The sequence below is a fragment of the Castanea sativa genome, chromosome 8 (genome assembly GCF_040712315.1).
Source record: "Castanea sativa cultivar Marrone di Chiusa Pesio chromosome 8, ASM4071231v1".
Lineage (NCBI taxonomy): Eukaryota > Viridiplantae > Streptophyta > Magnoliopsida > Fagales > Fagaceae > Castanea > Castanea sativa.
This window is the reverse complement of record NC_134020.1, coordinates 50,942,870-50,963,856: the sequence shown is the minus strand read 5'-3', so window position 1 is coordinate 50,963,856 and position 20,987 is coordinate 50,942,870. Positions and strand designations below refer to the sequence as shown.

The following is a 20,987-nucleotide window of genomic DNA, read 5'->3' as shown; positions in this document are numbered from 1 at the left end:
ATTTAAATCATTATAAGTAAAATAAATGTTATTTTGCAAATTTTTCCCTTAAGAAAAATCTTTTGCATATGGAAAGGAATACCAAAAAATTTGACATCTCATGAGTAAATGGTTTAACTCAAGAAACCCGGGATGTTTTCATATCAGGGACTCATTCCAACCTCTGCAAATCCAAAGTCCAAATAAAATAAATAAACATAAAATGGAATTCCCTAAATTGCCTAATGGTTGAGTGAGCCACCCCGGTCAAACCATCTGTAAACTGTAATAAAAACTCAATCAATGATAACAAAATGGAATTCCCTCAAAAGAAGCATAATTGGGCAATCTGTACTATTAGGGAACAAAACTTTTTGACAGAGAGTAGACAAGACACAATATTCATTGCAAATTTAAAAATCCTGTTTATAAAGAGAATATGGACTGAAACTGTTCAAGTTGTTTGCAGCCCTCTATTTTAATGAAAACTTTGGTTCCTGTTTTGAATTAGAAAGCAAATTTGGACAGATTCAACCATGATTGTCATCTACTAACCATAGTTCTATTCATTTTGAAGTATATAAATGTATGAAAATGATTTTTGTTACTGAATACATTGCTCGTCTAGATATATTCAAAAATATTAACCAAATCAGAAGATTCTGATATCCAATTCGGCACTATTATATGTATGGGGTAAAGAATAAGATTCTGATCATTTCTTCATGATCATGTGGCCTGAAAGCATTTCGCTGGAGTGAAAAGAGCAACAGAACCTCGGTCGGGATTTGAGAATTTACAGTAAATCACCCTCAGCTTGCTTTCTGCAGCAGCAGCCACGTGACAGTCAACCAGTTGCTTAGCACAATTCCTGTGACAAAGAAATCCGACTCAAATTAGTACCTTATTTTGGCAGAACAAATTAGTACATCAAGTAAAGTTCACCAAACAAGAAATGAGGATATTGTGGAACAAAAAGACATTACATTAACTGTTCTTCAGAGTAGCCTGTATGATGCTTTAAGGTTTCACTCCAATAGGGGCTCTTGGCAAGGGTACATCGTGCAGCATAGACAGCTGCAGCAGCAATCATGGATGGACAATACAAAATTATCGTTGGATAATTCATAAGACCAATCTCAGCTAGAAAGAATACCATATTCTCCATCTATATAACCAGGCCAGGTAAAAAGAAAAACAGAAAAAAGGCAATTAGTTTATGCTTACTCTTTTCAAAAGAAAAGTGGAAAGTGGTTCTGTTTGTAAAATACAATAAACATAGTACCTCTTTATCTGGTGAAACAGAAGCTTTGATAAATCGAATGAGAAAAACATATGGCGTAGGAACTGTTAAGTACCACTCCAACTTCCCCAAAATTGCTTTCTCCATGACAAGTATCTGCGCTCCTGTATAAGCGTAGTCTGACAGGCAGATAAAGTCATTAACCTGCACATTCCATACCCCACATCAGGTCCAAAATCAGATTTCAAGCAAAGCAAAATCAGATTGAACGAAGCCTTCATCCCAATTAATTGGGGTCAGCAACAGCTACAAGAAAATAACTTTAAACAAATTTTTAACAGTGATTACAAGCAAGAGAGAACACTACCTGTGGAGCCCATATTTCTTCATACTTGCAGGCTATAAGCATTGAGGAAATGCCAACTAACTGAAGTTCTCTCCTTGAAACAAATGTCCGAGAAAGATATCTATCAACTATATTTATGGTCAGGTAGAGGGTTTCAGGCATCAATTCAAATTTTCTATGAACTTCAGTTAACCAGTCTATCAGAATTGATCTCATCCTTGCATTAATTTCAGGCTGTGAGTCCATATAATCGCGAACACGACTCTCTCCCTGCATCACAAATTACAATTCATTAGAGAAAGATAAAGAATGAAAAATAATTAAGATGGAAGCAGAGATTAGAGTGAAAGTACTTCTTCTAGCTTGTAGAACTGATAAATATCATCAATGTATTCAACTACTGCTAATTCATCATTGACATCTGCGGCATCAATGTTCACAATCTGTGGCTTTGGCTTGACAGTAACACCACAAGCAGCCTGCAGAAAGAAGCCAAATTCAATGCACAACCAAGAAATCAAAGAAGAATGTTTTAAAGAATGTTAAAAAACACACACCTTGCTTCGAGCAGTGAGGATCGATGTGAGAGTCTTCACTTCCTTCCTTGAGGACCCTTCTCTGGACCTTCTTCCACTAACACTTTCAATCTTTTCTCCTTCAGAAGTTGTCGTGGTTGCAGCCTTGGATTCATCAGAATTCGGCTTGTCATCTACCTTCTTTTGAGCTTCTGCAACCTTGTTTACAGTAACACGCCTTCTGTTAATGGCTACTCTATTGTCTAAAGCTGGCACAACTGGGTTCTGCATATCAATAAAGTTCATTGCACTGTGAATTAGTCATATCAGAAAAGTTCATTGCATTGAATTGGACATTTGTATAATTCCCAATAGAAGTATTATTTCATAGACAAAGAGGTAAAGACAATTATTAAACACTACACTACTACAGTTCTCTACCTTGTTTATCTCTACTGCCCCTTGTTCTTTTGCTAACAGTTGTGCACGGAAGCTCCTGCAAGACAAAATTCAGTCAGCAATTAGCACTCAATGTTAGAATAATGGTTAAATGATTAGATTCACTATTTCCTAATAGCTTTAACATTTCAGACAATAGGTAATTCATAACTAGAGAGAGAGAGAGAGATAGTAAACCTTGTCATGGGACGAGAAATCTGGGCATTGGGCTTTCCATCCAAAGCTTGAACCCCATAATTACCAATGTCTCCAAGAGCTCTCCGGTTCCTTCCTTGTGCTGGTTCATTCTTTACCTTAACTGCCCCTAAAACAAAAACAAGAAATCTTCAATCTCAATAATATCCATTCAAAAGAAATAAGATTTTTAAGGCCCAGTAAACCAAAAGGCCATAGAAATACAATATGTTAAAACAAATGCAAAGCATTGAAAAAGACTCAGAAACCACTATGAGATCAAAGTCCAATGAATAAAAAGTTAAAAACTATATGAATCAAGAAAGACCGCACCCCATCAATCAAGTACCAAAAAAAAAAAAAAAAACAAAGGAATATTAGTATCATATAAGAATTAGGGAAAAAGAAAACAAACAAACAAAACAAGAACCTAAAAAACCTAGTAGTAAAAAGATTTAAAGATGTGAAAAAACCCATGTTTAGATTCAATCCCTAACCTTTCATTTGGTCATAACAGAATCTTTGAAGAAAATAATAATATGAGATATAACAATCTAGGAGAATGAAATCCCAGTTACATCTATGATGATAGACTTCAATAAATACCACAGGAAAGGAAAAAAAAAATACAATGAATATAAGAAACCTGATTTGATTATAAAAAAGAATCTCAAAAAAATTAAAAAAAGAAGGGTAATAAACATGGAAACTCAAAATTCAATACCCAATATTTGAAAGAATTGTCAATGAACACAATCAACCACAACCCACATGGGATATCAAAGAAAAAATCAACAATAATTCTTCAAAAAGAAAAAAAAGGGCAAAGAATATGAGATTAGAAGCAGTGACGGACCTCTTGGTTGTGCAGGAACAACTGCTCGGGCTTCCATCGCTGATTCTTTTTAATTATATCTGAGAAATATTTCTGGATTTTGCTTCTCTTTCTCTCTCTATCTGTGTTTCTTCTCTTTTTCTCTCTCTGTCTCTGTTTGTGCTCTGTTTCTTTTCTGAAGAGAAGCCTATGGGAAAAGGGTTTTTGAAGCAATGGCTCCAACGGTCGACTTCTGTTTTCAAATGCGGGCCCTTAGATCATACCAAGATCGTACGGCTGAAATAGAATTTATTAACAAAGGTGTTTTTTTATAAAGGTTTCAAATTTTAGCAAATATGGTAATTTTATCTCCAAAAAATCTATAATTTAAGGGGGGAAATGTAGAGTTGGTAAATTTATTTATAGTTAAAGAATTTATTTATTTATTTTAGAATACTAAGTATTTTTAACACACACAAAGAAATGAGAGAAAGTTTTTTAAGGAAACTTACACGGTAAGTTTCTAAATTAAGATAAAATAGAGGCAAGACCCATTAACTCTGGATATTCTAGATTGATATATTTTTTTTTTTTCATTTCATTAAATTGTTTATGGGTTGCACACTTTACACTTGAATAATTCCACGGTTAACTGGGTTGAATAAACTTTTTTTAAGAAAAAAGAAAAAGAAGATCTTGCTCTTCTATTTACTTTTTAATATACTAGGTTGGTTCGCAATGGTAAAAATACTAGTGATTAAGTTTAAATTTAGAATATATTTTTAATACAAACCAAAAATATAAATCAATTATTTTTTTATATATATGTACAAGACAGAAATTCTACTCTAGCCTAATCGAAGTGTATATGTATGTGAAGCTCTCTCCTAGAAACTTGAACCCTGACATTTAGAATATATTTTTAATACAAACCAAAAATATAAATTAATTACTTTTTTTTTATATATATACAAGATAGAAATTCTACTCTAATCTAATCTAAGTGTATATGTGTGTGAACCTCTCTCTTGGAAACTTGAACCCCAGCTTTTACCCCCTACGCTCCACAAACACTTATACTTGGCCTAATCTAAGTGTATATGTATGTAAAGTTCCCTCTTAGAGACTTGAATCCTGACTTTTGCCCCCTACACTCCACAAACACTTATACTTGTGGAGTGTCTATTGTACTAAGGGTGTGCGGTGATAAATCAATTAATCTTTGAAGTATATAGAGATTTTACCATCAAAAGAGATATTAATTTGATTACATTTGAAAGAAACACAAAGATTATAATAACAAACATAATACATCACAAGTCACAACCTAATATTTTAACATACTTCAAATTTATACATATGCTTTAAAAACTACTACATCATAAGTAGATATGATGTCAAATAAGAACCCCCAAAATGATGATACTAATAGTAGGCACCCAATAGATTAACAAAAGAGAGCATATCATTTGTCCGTTTCGGTTGTGTTTGGCATTAGCTAAAAAATGTAGCTTATTTTTGCTACTACTTACTCATTTTTGCTACTATTAACAGGTCAAATTGCACTTTTTGTTACTATTCATATGTTCTATTGCATTATTTCAGCAAACTTTTAGCTTTATCTATAGTACTTTTAGCTTGAACCTCGACTTTTACCACTTACACCACACAGACACTATACTTATGGAGTGACTATTGCACCAAGGGTGTACGGTGGTAAATTAATTAATCTTTGAAGTATATAGAGATTTTACCATCAAAAGAGATATTAATTTGAATACATTTGAAAGAAACACAAAGATTATAATAACAAACATAATACATCACAAGTCATAACCTAATATTTTAACGTACTTCAAATTTATACATATGCTTTAAAAACTACTACATCATAAGTAGATATGATGTCAAATAAGAACCCCCAAAATGATGATACTAATAGTAGGCACACAATAGATTAACAAAAGAGAGCATATCTTTTGTCCACTTCGGTTGCGTTTGGCATTAGCTGAAAAATGTAGCTTATTTTTACTACTATTTAGTTTATTTTTGCTACTATTAATAGGTCAAATTGCACTTTTTAGTACTATTCATATGCTCTATTGTACTATTTCAGCCAACTTTTAGCTGTATCTATAGTACTTTTAGTAAAAAGTTTTCAGTTTCAGTTAAATAAATTGTTTCTAAATGGACACTTCATTTGTCTATATCAAAAAACAAAATGATATACTATATTGCAATAATGTATCTATTTATCTTCCTTTATGAGAGCCTATTTTTTAATATAGTTCCAAAGTACATGTTTTTTTTATTATACAGACCTTTAAACTTCATTTTCATTGATTTTCTTGAGGTGGATCACGAATGGCAATGATGTTGAACTTTAATAGAATCAAAGGATGGAAAAAAAGGTGTGAGATGAATATATACCATTGGTTACTCATCCCAATCCAATTGCATTCATGAATGTTTTGGGAATTGCATTTGATGATACTGAAAATCGTTAATAAGTCACACAGTCCTCACGTGCTCCCGATGAAGAACTTGCACAACACAAAAGCTGAAGACCTTAAGAGGAGTATCGGTGTGGTACTGGCCAAATACCCTCCGACGATCAAGTTAGAGAAAATCTCTTCTTCGTAACTCTAAAGTGCTAGAGCTGAGGTGAATTATGCGTACCTTGGTCTATGAGGACTTTGGGGTATTTACAGTAGTATAGGGCCGAAATAAGCGCCTTGGCGAGGAAGTACTTTCCTTCTAGGAGAGTATTTTGTGGATTTTAGTATCACCTAGAGTTTTTTTCCTTATAGAGATCTTCTTAATTAGGGTCAAACATGTAGCGCAAGAACTTTTCTTATACACGTACATGTGGGGGGCAAGCTAGGTTATGGACGAAGGTTTGCTCATCGCCCTTAGCTTTTCCCTTCGTTTGTGTTTCCTTCCTAAGGCCGTCAACTTACGTAGCTGCTCCCGAAAAGGTCGTCAGCTCAAAATCTCCAGCCTTATCTCGTCTGCTTTCTCCCTTCAGCCTTGATCTCGTCATCTTGTTCCCTTTAGCCTAATGCCGTCAGATATGAGGCAAAGCCACAGTCGTTAAAGGAAGGTTCAATGACCAGAGCTGACGGGCTCATTACTCCCGTCACCTTCTTAAGGTGTTAGGAGCTAGTTGTTAAATCACCCTCATCAGCTGCCCCCTACCCCATGATCCCGTCAGCTATAGCTGACGGGTTATGGAGTTAACGTTGTTGGGAAGCCATTCATGCGTGGTAATTCAAGCCATCTTCATTAAATGGTGGGACACATGGCATGGACTGATTGGCTCTGTGCTTGGACGAGCGTGTTGCTTCGGCTTCCGTGCCCTTTTTCGCCTATATATATATATATATGTTTCATTTCCCCTCTTATTTCCGACTTTTCACACCTTGCTGATTTCGAGAGAGAGAGAGCGTCACCTCTGAACTTCGTTTCATTTGCTGATCTCCTGACTCTGTCAACTAAATTTCCGTCAACGTCTTAGGACCATCCTTTTACTTGAGGATTCTTTTAACTGTAAGTTCTCTTCCTTTATTTTACCTTCTTTTATTTTTCTAGTAGTGCCCTTTAGTGAGGTCGTCGGCCTAGGTTCTTAGAATAAACCCACCATTTGTAGGTAGTCAAATGTCTAGGGAGGCGACGAGTGAACAATCGTCGATCCGCGAAGTAGCGGGTTACGATGATGTCTTCCAATCAGGCCGTGAGCTCGAGGAGGGTCTATCTCGGTTGTCAGAAAGGGAAACGTCAACCCATTCTTCTGACGAAGAAGTAGGGAGTTCTAGAGAAGGTGAGGTGAGCGAAGACAGTGAAGAGAAGGAAAGGGTAGGTGACGAAGACCAAAGGACCAATGAAGAGGAAAAGGAAGAACCAGTGACGGAGGTAGGAGTGACGGTGACGAGGAAACCTTAGAAAGTACCTCGGGAGCTTCTGGTGACGATCGTCCTTTTATCCTACCCCCAGAATGGTCTGTCAACCAATTTTCTTTGACGATGTCGGAATATTTTTAAAAAATTTGCGAGCCCGTTATCAGATACCAGATGATATCCTAATTCGCCTCTCCGAGGAGGGTGAGAGATGTTATTTGGGACGAACTGCGGACGTTGGTATATATAATGCAATGTTCGTTGCCGGATTAAGATTACCATTAACGGCCTTACACTGTCAGTTGGCTAACTTTCTAGGAATATCCATCAGTTAGATTGCCCCCAACGCATGGCGAACATTCATTGGTGCCAAGATCCTGTGAGGTCGTCTGAGTGGTGGGAATCATCAATTAACCTTGGACAAGTTTTTTTGGTGCTACCGTCCTCAGCACATCTCCTCGTCAAAGGGGATATATCATTTTATAGTAAGGGAGAAAGAGTTAAAGTTGGTATTGGACATGCTCGATTCTAATAGAAAGTGGAAGGGCAAATACTTTTTTGTAAAGGGGAAAAACTGGGTATGCTATTAAGAGGAGTAGGAGTCAATGCCTTATGGTTTTTTTGACAACACCTGGGCATATGTTAGGAACTCAGGTCGACCCCGTCTGCTTTTTTATTTAGTCTGCCTATTTGGTTCCTAACCCCGTCTCCTTTTCTTTTCAGCTAACTCCCGTCCACGTATTACCGTAGAACAAGAGGATTTCATCCATCGAGTGACGGCTATTCCCTTGGATGAGTGAAAGTGTCGGGACCTAATTACATTAGACACTTTACATTTTTATTGTGGTGGTCCGGAGCTAACGGAGGAGGCTTGCAAGCTAAACGCTTACTTTCGTCTACATGAGCATTTTCTAGTTTCTTTCGTTTGCTCCCTAACATTGTTTCTTTTCTAACCCTCTCTTATCTTTTGCAGAAATGGAGTCAGCCAAGCAAAGAATACAGGCTACCGCTACTGCCAAGAAAAAAGAACAGGAGAAGGCCCAAAGGGAGGCGACACCGATGTCAGTTCCGAAGTCCGTTGGGAAGGTAGGAGCCAAGAGGAAGGTTGACGACAAGGATGATCGTTTTGGGAAGAAGGTTGCCTTAACTCTTGGAGGTAAACCTTCCAAGAAGTCGTCGCCTCCCAAGGCCGTCCATGGTACAGGCAAAGGGTTGATGACGTCAATAGGCCCCGTCAGCTAAGGGCTCGTCTGTCGCCTTCTAACCCATAAAGACTATGCCGTGGAGGTGACGAAGTCCATTCTAAAGGACTAGGAGATGGACCCCTATGCCGAGCAGGCAACGGACGAGATAGGGGCATCAAGCCTGTTCGATCTTACTAGGGTATGCCTTTTCTTATTTTGGTGTCTGACTAGTTTTAATGACGTGACGTTGTTTTTCCTTGGCAATGTAGGCTATGGTTAGGATGAAGGTTTTGTCAGAGAGGTGTGCAGCCAAGGAGGGGGTGATTACCTGTCTACATGAGCGTATCAAGTACTTAGCCGACGGACAAGCGCAATATAAGGACGCGAACCGTGTCCTTGGTACGAGTTGAAGGAACTAAAGGAAAAGTTGGTGGAGGAAAGTCGTCAGCAGAAGTTGGAAGAAGAAGCCAAGCTGACGGCAGAAAATGAGCTGAAGTCCATCCTAATTCAGGTGGAAATAGCTAGGAGCGACGCTGTGATGGAGTTTAAGGACTTGCAATCCTTTATAGATGTTTGTGCCGCCTACTATGTTAACGGGTTTTAGGACTGCTTGAAACAAGTTAAGTCCGTTTATCCTGACTTGGATTTATCTAAGATTACCATGGACGAGCCTATTTCGTCGACTCCTACAGGCAACACCATCAATGAGGAAGGTGACGATGCCAACAAGCTAGAGGTAAGCCAAAGGAATGATAGCATTGTTCTTGCTCAGCTAGCTGTGGATAAGCCCATCACTTCGACTCCGTCAGCAAATCCTCATGGTGACGATCAAAATGCCGTCGACCCTTCTTCTCCTAGCGCCCAGCCTTCTATCGCCCAGCCTTCTATCGCCAAAGGTGACGGAAAGTCTCAAGATCCCCCCGTTTCATGAACTTCAGCACTTCTCTTTTTGTAAAATATAAATAAATTTTAATTTTTGATGCCCGTTGCTTTGGGCTTTTGTAAAAACATTACTTAATTTATATTAATCTCAATGTATTGTTTTATATTTTAGGCATATTTCTCTCTTCAATCCAAGTTAAAAACCACTTGCTTGTGATGAGCCCGTCAGCCTATAGGTGACGATGTCCTCTTTCTGCTAATTATCAAAATAATAACAGCGTCAACTTTCTTTTAGCTGAAACTTCGAGCCGTTTTTATCGATCCGTCAGCCTTATGGGCAATGGCGTCAGATTTCTCATTTGTTTTAACAACTTACTTTAGCTTGCTTATGCCTGTCAGCCTTTTATGGCGTTAGCTTTCTTAGCTGATTCAATACAACTTATTTGTTTGCCATATATCCGTCATTTTTACGAGCAACGGCGTCAGCTTTCTTCATTTTAGGGGCAACAACGTCAGCTTTCTTTTAGCTGATTAATAACTTATTTTAAGTTGTTGCCATATACTCATTAGCCTCTAGGGGTAATGGTGTCAGCTTTCTCGACTGACAAACTTATTTAAAATTTTTTTTATATACCCGTCACTTTATATGTGACGGTGTCAGCTTTCTCGGTTGACACTTGTGGATGACGGGTTCAGCTTTCCTCTTTACTGATTATTCATCAGCTTCATGGATTTTAGTAAGTTTATTTATTTTGTAGGTTTTATAACAGATTTGTCCTCTTTTTGGACGTTATATTAAACTTGTCCTCGTCCACTTTGTGGCCTTGGTAGTAGATTCGTCCACTTTGTGGACTTAGAGATAAGGTCATCCACTTTGTGGACTTAGCGATAAGGTCGTCCACTTTGTGGACTTGGTAGTAGATTCGTCCATTTTGTGGACTCAAAAGATAAGGTCGTTTACTTTGTGGATTTTAGTGATAAGGTCGTCCACTTTGTGGACTTGGCAATGCTGTCTCCTTAAAGACATAACAAATTTACTAGTCATTTCAGAATAAAACTCCTCTTATTATGATGAATACATAAGTAGAACATTGTTCCAAAAAGAATAAACTTTCAGCCCTTTGGGCTTAGAATGTATTGTAGACAAGAATAAACTAGGAAAAATAATTAAAAGACATAAATTGGAAATGAGGAGTAGTGTTCTTCATGCCATCTTTTACTGGTAGTACTTCCTGAGATGCTCGGCATTCCATGGGTAGCATAGCCTTTGCTCGTCAGGTGTCTCTAAATGATAGGTGCCCTTCCTTAGCCATGATGTTATCTTGTAGGGTCCTTCCCAGTTTGGGTCAAGCTTTCCTTGTGCGGGATCTCTGGCGGCGCCCATCACTTTCCTTAAAACGAGGTCTCTGACTTTGAAGTCTCAGTGTTTGACTCAGGAGTTGTAGTGTTTGGCCATGAGGTCCTAGTATCGTGCGAGTCTCTGCTCAGCCCTCGTCCTGACCTCGTCAGCTAGATCAAGTTATAGACGTAGCTCTTCGTCATTTCTTCCCTCGTCGTGATTGTCCACCCTGTACGTCGTGATTGTCCACCCTGTAGTTCGTGAGTCCAATCTTGGCTGGGATGACCGCTTCACTCCCGTATGTTAGCTGGAACGAAGTTTCTCCCGTAGGAGTCCTTACTGTCGTTCTATATGCCCATAGTACGCTGGGCAGCTCCTCAGGCCATATGCCCTTTGCCCCCTCGAGTCGAGTCTTGATGATTCGAAGCAAGGATCGGTTCGTGACTTCAACTTGTCCGTTTGCTTGAGGATGGGCTGGGGAGGAATAGTGGTTCTTGATTCCTAGCTCTGAGTAGAAGGCTCGAAAGGAGTCGTTGTCAAATTGCTTATCGTTGTCCGAGATCAAGACCCTTGGAATTCCGTACTTGCAAATAATCCATATGAAGCTCCGTACGTTCTTTTCAGTGATCGTGGCTAAGGCTTCAGCTTCGACACATTTGGTGAAGTAGTCGATGCCGACAACGAGAAACTTCAGTTGCCTTGCTGCTATTGGGAATGGTCCCATGATATCCAACCCCCACTGGGCGAATGGCCATGGGGCAGTTATTGGGGTCAATTCTTCCATCAGCTGTCTAATGATATTACTGAACCTTTGACATTTGTCGCAAGCTTTTACATAAACCTGGGCTTCATTTTGCATTGTCGGCCAGTAGTATCCGGCCCGAATCAACTTATGTACCAATGACCGTGACCCTGAATGGTTGTCGCATATCCCCTCGTGTACTTCTCTCATGACATAGTCTGCTTCTTCGGGGCCTAAAAATCTCAAGTACGGTCGGAAGAAACCCCTCTTATACAGGACGTCCTTCATCAAGACGAACCGTACTGACTGGACCTTCAGCTTCCTTGCGGCCTCCTTCTTGTTAGGCAGCGTGCTGTCTTTTAAGTAGGAGATCAAAGGGGTGGTCCAATTGTTTTCAGAACCAATCTCCTATATATTGACAACGTCTATTAGTGGTGAAGGCTGAATAAAAGAGAGTACCTTGTTGAGGGTGATCATAAACTCTGCTGACACGGTTTTGGCAAGACGGTCGGCCTGCTCGTTTTCTCCTCTTGGGATTTAGACTATCTTGGCCTGCAGCTCATCTACCCTCTTCTTCACTTGCTCCTAGTACTTCTTCATCTTTTTGCCCTTGCACTCATACTCGCTGTTCACTTGGCTTGTGACAACCTGGGAGTCGCAGTGAACAACCATGTTCGCGGCCCCTACAGCCTTGGCGAGGTCTAAACCTGCTATCAGGGCTTCGTACTCAGCTTCATTATTAGTTGTAGGGAAATCAAGACGAATCATACATTCGGTTTCATCGCCTTCTAGAGACTTAAGTACAATCCCTGCACCACCAGCCTTCTTGTTGGACGACCCATCTGTAAAAACGCTTCATTGGGAATTTTCTGCCCCCTCGCCTTCCGCGCTGGTGAACTCCACAATGAAGTCAGCGACCGCTTGTCCCTTGATGGCGGTGCGGGGGCGATATTGTATGTAAAATTCGCTCAACTCTATTGACCACAATGCCATTCGTCCGGCGGCTTCAGGACTACCCATTGCTCACCGTAAAGGCTTGTCAGTTAGGACGACCACCGTATGGGCTTGGAAGTATGGCTTGAGTTTTCAGGCCGCTGTGACTAGAGAGAGGGCGAGCATGGGGGGATACCTTTCTTCTGCATTATGCAGCGCCTTGCTGGTGTAGTATATGGGTCTTTGTGCTTTTTCGTCTTCTCTGACTAGGGCTGCACTGACGGCGGCTGGAGAGATAGCTAGATAAAGGAATAATTCTTCTCCCGGTTGTGATGGACTAAGTAGTGGTGGTGAAGAGAGGTAGGCCTTTAGGTCCTCGAATGCTTGCTGACATTCAGCCGTCCACTCAAAAAACCTCTTCAGCGTACGGAAGAATGGTAGACATTTATCCGTTGTCCTGGATACAAATCTATTAAGCGCGGCGATCTTGCCATTAAGGCTTTGTACCTCTTTCATGTTTCTAGGAGGTGCCATTTCCATTATTGCCCGGATCTTGTCTGGGTTAGCCTTAATGCCCCTTTGGGATACCATGTATCCCAAGAATTTTCCCGCCATTACTCTGAAGGCACACTTGTCTGGATTAAGCTTCATGTTGTAGGAGCGGAGAGTGTCAAAGTTTTCCCTAAGATCCTCCAAGTGATAGCCTTCCCTTCGGCTTTTTACTAGCATGTCATCGACATACACCTGGACATTTCTGCTAATCTGTTGTGCGAACATCTTGTTCATGAGTCTCTAATACATCGCGCCCGCGTTGTTTAAACCGAACGGCATGACCCTGTAACAAAAAAGGCCTTGGCTTGTTACGAATGAGGTTTTCTCCTGGTCACTTTCTTCCATCTAGATCTGGTTGTATCTGGAAAATGCGTCCATGAAGCTCAATAATTGGTGTTGGGCCGTAGAGTCCCCCAAGAGGTCGACCCGCGGGAGGGGGTAGTTATCTTTAGGGTATGCTTTGTTTAGGTCTGTGAAGTCTACACACATTCTCCATTTCCCGTTGCTCTTCTTGACCATTACGATGTTCGCCAGCTAATCAGGGTAGTAAACTTCCCTAATGAAACCCGCCTCTAGTAGTTTGCAGACCTCTTCAGCCACTGCCTGATCTCTTTCTTGGGCGAACACCCGTTTCTTCTGGCAGACGAGGGGAAAGGAAGGTGACACATTCAACCTGTGCACCATGACTGATGGACTGATTCCTGGCATGTTGTCATGGCTCCAAGCGAATACGTCCTGATTTTCTTGGAGGAAGGTCGCGAATGCCTGACGTACCGTCGGGTCTGCAAGGGTACTGATCTTGGTTGTCCACTGTAGTTGGGATTCGTCAAGAGATACGTCTTCAAGCCTCTCAACGGGCTCCGTTGCTGCCCGTCGTTCTTCTATGTTCATGGCCTAAAGGTGGTCGTCCATCTCCATCATGGTTACGTAACATTCGTGTGCACCCACTTGATTTCCTCTCAACTCTCCTACTCCATAATCAATAGGGAACTTTACCATCAAATGGTAGGTTGAGGTTACAGCCTTCCATGATTTGAGGGTTGGACGTCCTATGATGGCATTGAAGGCTGACGAGCAATCGACTACGAGGAACGCTACATTCTTGGTGATCTGTTGTGGGTAGTCTCCAACGGTTATTGCCAAGGTGAAGACGCCAAGGGGAAATACCCTCGTTCCTCCAAAGCCGACGAGCGGGGCGTTAGATGGAACTAGCCGCTCCCTATCAATCCCTATTTGTTGGAAAGCCGGGTAGTACAAGATGTCTGCCGAGCTGCCGTTGTCGACGAGGACTCGGTGCATGTTGTAATCTCTTGCTTGTATGGTAACGACGAGCGCGTCATCATGGGGGTGGTGAAGACGTCGTGCATCTTCTTCTAAGAATCCAATAAAGGGATTGTCAATCCGCGACATTTTGGGTATGGAACCCGTCAGCTGTATGTTCTGAACCGTCCTAAGGTATGTCTTCTAGGCTTTTTTGATCACCCAGCGGCCGTGGTGCCTCCTATAATCATCCTTATTTCTCCTAGGGGCTGTCTGGGATGCTCATTCTCTCGTCGGGGAGCTTGATCTTGTGGTGGGTCCGTTCTCTTCTTGCTAACAAACCTTTGCAGCCCTCCTTGTCTAATGAGAGCTTCTATTTGTTGCTTCAGGTCGTAACAGTCAGCTATGTCATGACCATGATCCCGGTGAAAGTGGCAGTATTTGTCTCTTGACCTCTTGTTCGGATCCCCCTTTAGCTTGCCGGGAAAGGTCAAGGCTCCTTCATCTTTCCTCTACATTAGTACCTGGTCGATAGAAGCAGTCAAAGGGGTGAAACTTGTGAATCTCCTCGCGGGTGGTCTAGGGCATCGATCATTCCGTCGTTCTTCAGTTCTAGCCTTCTTTCGCCCCTATCTGATCGTGCTTCTTCCTGTCTTTCCCTTTTTTTGGGCTTCTCTTCTCGAGCCAACAATGTGTCTTCTGCGTTCATGTATTTGGTCGCCTAGTAAAGCACATCTGACATGGTCTTTGGGTCGTTCTTATATAGGGAGAATAGGAACTTACCCTTCCGCAGTCCGTTAGTGAGCGCTGCTACGAGTATCTTGTCGCCTGCTTCATCAATTGAGAGGGCCTCCTTGTTGAAACGAGCTATGTAAGACCTCACCGTCTCATCTTCCCGCTGCTTAATGTTCATCAGGCATGTGGTGGACTTCTTGTACCTGTGGCCTCCAATGAAGTGCGAGGTGAATTGGGCGCTCAACTCTTTGAATGTACCAATGGAGTTGGGCGTCAGTCTACTGAACCAGATCCTCGCGGGTCCCTTCAGTGTGGTGGGGAAGGCTCTACACATGATTGCGTTCGGCACCCCTTGAAGGTGCATCAGGGTCTTAAAAGACTCCAAGTGATCTAAGGGATCCTTAGACCCGTCGTAGCTTTCTACCTGTGGCATATGAAATTTTTGTGGAAGGGGGGAGGCACTAACAGAAGCTGTGAAAGGCGAGTCGGTTTGTTAGACCAAATCATCTAGGTCGTTGGACACCCGTCCCTTGAGGGCGTTCATCATGCAGTCCATTTGTTCCTTCATCATTTGCATCTCAGCGACTATGTGAGGTGGGACAGTATCGATGACAGACAGCCGGTTCGTGTCTTGCCGCTCCGGCCTGCTAGGGGCGTTGCTGCCTTTCGGCCCTTCTTGATTCCTTCTTTCCGTGCTGGTTCCTTCTTGATCTTCTTCCTGGGTGTTAGCGCCCGTGTTCCTCTGACACAATTGTTCTTCCAAGTCTTGGTTCTGTTTGGTTAGGCGTTCCACAACAGCAGCCAGAGTTTGGACTTGCCTCTCGAGTGCCGTCGTGTGTGGTTCGTCTCCTTGAACATTGTTAGTGGTCACCATCGAGTGAGTGAGTACCATGCAACTCTTTGTCCAGGAAGCGATAGCATGGCTTTATAAGTCGCTAAGTTGATTCCCACAGACGGCGCCAACTGATGATGCCAAAAATCGTCAGTAAGCCACACGGTCCTCACGTGCTCCCGATGAAGAATCTACATAACACAAAAGATGAAGACCTTAAGAGGAGTATCGGTATGGTACCGGCCAAATACCCTCCGACGGTCAAGTTAGAGAAAATCTCTTCTTCGTAACTCTAAAGTGCTAGAGCTGAAGTGAATTATGCGTACCTTGGTTTATAAGGACTTTGGAGTATTTATAGTAGTGTAGGGCCGAAATACGCGCCTTGGCGAGGAAGTACTTTACTTCTAGGAGAGTATTTTGTGGATCTTAGTATCACCTAGAGTTCTTTTCCTTATAGAGATCTTCTCAATTAGGATCAAACGTGTAGCGCAAGAACTTTCCTTATACACGTACACGTGAGGGGCAAGCTAGGTTATGGATGAAGGTTTGCTCATCGCCCTCAGCTTTTCCCTCCGTCCGTGTTTCCTTCCTAAGGTTGTCAGCTTACGTAGCTGCTCCCAGAAAGGTCATCAGCTCAGAATCTCCAGCCTTATCTCGTCAGCTTTCTCCCTTCAGCCTTGATCTCGCCATCTTGTTCCCTTCAGCCTAATGCTGTCAGATATGAGGCAGAGCTGCAGTCGTCAAAGGAAGGTGGTTCAATGACCAAAGCTGATGGGGCTGTTACTCCCATCGCCTTCTTAAGGTGTTAGGAGCTAGTTGTTAAATCACCCTCATCAACATTCAAAGTTCCAAAGTAAATACCATCAGAAAACAAAACTGATAAATGCATGTATAAAACCATATATATAATCAACAACCACTACATCTTTCTTCATCTAATATTTAGGTATTTAAAAATTAAAGCAACAAAACCAAAAAAGAATGAAAATTGGTCATAAAAAAGAAGAAGAGAGGAAATCAATCAAACCATAGAAAAGAGAACTTTAGAGAGAGATATACATATCATGTGATGAGCTAAGAACATGAAAGCCGCAAATTAACCAGCCCCCTCGATCAGCTGGCCCTCTGTTTTCCTCACACACAAAAATTATGAATTTATATATATACAACACAATTACCAATTCAACATTAAGTGAATGAAAAGTGTTAAAACTAATATAAACTTTATGGCAAAAAACTTACAAATTGATGTGACTAGAATAAGATTGGTGCCACTCAAACAATATAATAAATGAATGTTTTGAATAACTTTTATTTATATATTTGTGACATGTTAATTTATAAAACCTACATAGTATCACTAGCTCACTCTAGGTGAATTAGTCTTATTAATTAGTAAGAATTAATGTGGGTTCTAATTAGTTCAACTGATAAAGTTTTTGATGATTATATAAGAGATCTAGGGTTTAAGCCCCTCCTACACCAAAAACTGATTGATATCTTGGTCTGATAATAAAGAACTATCATCAGGAGCAGACGCCATAGGTTGAAACTCTCTAAAAAATTAGTAAAAATTAATAATAAATTTATAAAAAAAAATTATAATATAAAAATAAACTAAATATTATTTATGTGATATTTAGATATAAAAATGGTCTATTTTAATTTTTCACCTTAGGCCTCAAATTATCTTAGGCCGTCCCAAAAAACCCCCGAATGAAATATACAGTCCTTCGTATAGCTGCAATCTCAGGTCACGATCAGCTTGTAGAAGCAACCCTTGGAAGCAGTGAAGTTGATACCGTACCGGTATCAGCTAGTACATATTGTACCGGTACGTATACTGGTATCGAAACAATAATATTTCGTACCAGTTTAAATACCGGCCGTACCGGCTATATCGGCCAATTTAGGGCAATACTGACCGGTATCGGGCGTACCGACCGGTACAAAAAAAAAACTTTTTTTTTTTTTTTAGTTTTGTAATTTTTGAATTTTTGTAAGGGCATAATGGTAACTTATTTACATTAACTTATTAGTATTATTTATTTTCTTAGTATGCATTGAACAATTAAGCTTTCTATTTTTTATATTGTGTTTTTTTTTTTTTAATTGATGCTAAAGTCTAAAACTATGAATAATTTGTTCTGAATTGAGGTAATGTTCTATGATAAAATTTTATATTTATTATAATATTAGTGAAATATTATATGCTTATAAATATGGTTCTAGAGATTTTGTGTGTAGATATGTGTGTGTATATATATATATATATATATATATATATTAGCAGTAAATCCAAAACGATACACCGGTATTGACCGGTACCCGAAATATATCGTACCGCTGGCCAAACCGGTATAACCTCCGATACGGTATTGACTTCCTTGCTTGAAACCACTCTGCTAGTGACCTTGCTCTCAATTATGAGGGGTATACTCATTGCACAACTGAGTACCTCATATATATTCTAATACTATGATATTTTACTAGTTATCCAAAAAATTTAAATGTTCTTAAAATTGTTAAGAAATAATAAATTTAATTATTTAAACATAATTTTATCAACACTTTTTTACAAATTTTTTTTTCTTTGTACACTATTAAACAAACACTCAAAAACTTTTGATAATCTTGAATTATGTATTAATATGGCCTGGTTTTTAGCTACCTTCAATGAATTTATCATGTTGATTTAAAATACTTCCATATCAATAGTCGTAATCCAGGATTACGATTTTAGGAAGCAAAACTTATTTGCCTAGGTTCACAGCTTGGAGTCTTTTTAGAGTGTTCAACTTCAACATCTAGAGTTTCCGTTTTTAAACCTCAGTTCTACTGTTTCTCCCAAAAAAAAAAAAAAACCCTCAGTCCTATTGGTTCCATAAAATGTCCTAGTTAAAATCCACTGGGCTACATGATCATATTGATTAAAAGTGGATAGTAAATATATTTATATACAATTAAGACTAAATTTATTTATAGGTTGAAACTTTCTTAAAAAAAAACTAAATTTATTCAAAATTATTTATAATATCATTATGGTTCGATCTTGGTTGAATCTTGGTCTAACCTCAAAAATCTTAAATTTCTTAATTTTTCAGTTCTTTCAACGTTCTAGGTTTTAAACCCATAAAAATTACTATTTATGTGAAACTAAATATAACCAAATAATTAAACAATGATTTAATTGTTTATCTCAAAACCTCCTACTACTATCAAATATTAATATATATATATATATATATATATATATATATATATATATAATATGCATGATAATAATTCAACAACTCAAACCATTACCACTAAATATATTATATATTATATAAACAAAGTTTTTGATGAAATTGAAAATATTATTAGAAAACCAAGAAAGCAAAAGAAAAGGAGGAGCAAGGCTATCTAACCGGCTGAGCTTTCTCATTGATTATATTTACAGAAGAAGAGGGACCATGTCCGTAATCAAAGGAGCTTGGAAAAGAAAGCAAAAATACCATTTTGATCCTTTATTTTTGGGTCACTGCTAGTTTGGCTGTACATTTTGGTGGCAATTAATTTAATTTTTATTATTCTCAAATTGTAGTTTGGATCATGTTGTAGGTGAGTTGAGTCATTTTGGTTTATATTATTTTAAACTTGTAATTACAACTAACATTTTTTATTAATGAGTTCACAGTAAAAAAAAAAAAAAAAGAGATGATGTAAAATTGACAATAACAAAAAAGGTAGGTATCAAAATTCAAAATGTTTTTTTTTTTTGTGGCTAAAAAAGAGCTTGCTAAAGTCCATCGGGTCAAAGAATGAGCTGCCTTCTTTGCATCCCAATGGTTTTGTGTGTTTTTTTTTTTTTTTGGACCACATCCTAATTTGTATTCAGCCAATACGTTAGAGATCTCAAAAAATTTAGAATTTTAACATCTTAAAAACCTACTTTATTTATTTTAACAATTCACTTTACAATACACCCAATATCGAAAGTTTTATATTTTTTACCACTTCATTAAAATATTATTTTTATTTTTATTCTCAATCTCAACTATTCCACTACCTACATACCCACTATCACCAGCCACCACCACCCACAGCCACATAGCCACAACCACCACCACCCAACCCCCAATCACCAAAATCACAAAGAAAAACAAACCACCGTAAACCCAACAAACCAATAGTCACCACTAGCCACCATCACCCATCTACCTGCCACCACTGTAAACTCCAACCCAAAATTAACCCACCACTAGCCACCACCACTACAAAACAACCACCAAATCACAAAACCCAGCCATCAAACAACCAATCACAAAACAACAACCAAAACCCATCCATCACAAATTACCAATCACAAAACAAAAACCTAGCCACCAAATCACAAAACAACCACCATCACAAACACAAAACCCAGCCATCACAAAATTTCACCCACCACCAAACTGTGACCCACGACCTATACCCACCGTGACTAGGTGACCCCTAGTGACCGCCAAAGCACTATGACTTCGACCCATGGGAAACCAATGAGAGAGAGAGGAACAAACAAGAGAAGGCAAGGGCGAGAGGGCTGGAGAAAGGAAGATATAGGGAGAACCAATGAGAAAGAAAGAAAAAAGATAGAGAAGAGAGAAACTGGTGAAAGAGAGAAGAAAATGAGAAAGAAGAGAGAGAAAAGAGAGTTTGGAGAAAGAAGAGAAAGAGAGAGAGAGAGAGAGAAAGAGAGAATATTTTAATTGAAAATGTATTAAAAAATCATTATTTTTATAAGATTTGAGCTACAATGGACTGTCATAGATAGCAGTCTACTGTAGCTTAGCTGCTAAAATTTTTAACAATAACACATTTGTTGTAGTGTGTTTTTTTGGAATGAAATGCTAAAAGATAGCATTTTTAGCTTTTGAGAGCTTTAATGTGAATGCTCGTATATTTTATGGTTCCACCAAAAAAGTAACTTGCTGTGTAAAGAGAGAATAGCACACTACGAAGAGAGAGTGAGAGAGAGAAAGAGAGAGATACCATAATAGTGGTTGCCGGCTTGGACTAAAACCGAGTAGACGACATTGTGGAAATACAAAAAGCATGGCACCAAGAAGAAGAATAAAAGT

At 39.3% G+C, this 20,987-nt stretch overlaps 1 protein-coding gene across 3 annotated transcripts in view; it reads right to left on the bottom strand.

Annotated features, from left to right (window-relative positions):
* Nucleotides 1-519: 519 nt before the first annotated feature.
* LOC142607967 (G2/mitotic-specific cyclin S13-7-like) overlaps nt 520-20,987 on the bottom strand; it is a 35,059-nt gene continuing 14,591 nt past the window's right edge. The window contains exons 1-9 of one of the 3 annotated variants that reach the window (XM_075779658.1): nt 3,573-3,665; nt 2,720-2,846; nt 2,525-2,579; nt 2,126-2,368; nt 1,922-2,047; nt 1,590-1,838; nt 1,265-1,426; nt 966-1,147; nt 520-850 (exon numbers count right to left, since the gene is read on the bottom strand). In XM_075779658.1, coding sequence (XP_075635773.1) covers nt 709-850; nt 966-1,147; nt 1,265-1,426; nt 1,590-1,838; nt 1,922-2,047; nt 2,126-2,368; nt 2,525-2,579; nt 2,720-2,846; nt 3,573-3,609 — 1,323 coding nt within the window. In that variant the 5' untranslated portion in view covers nt 3,610-3,665 and the 3' untranslated portion in view covers nt 520-708. Of the gene's footprint in view, nt 851-965; nt 1,148-1,264; nt 1,427-1,589; nt 1,839-1,921; nt 2,048-2,125; nt 2,369-2,524; nt 2,580-2,719; nt 2,847-3,572; nt 3,666-20,987 lie in introns of those variants that run through there. The other 2 variants (XM_075779660.1, XM_075779659.1) reach the window with 2 other exon arrangements.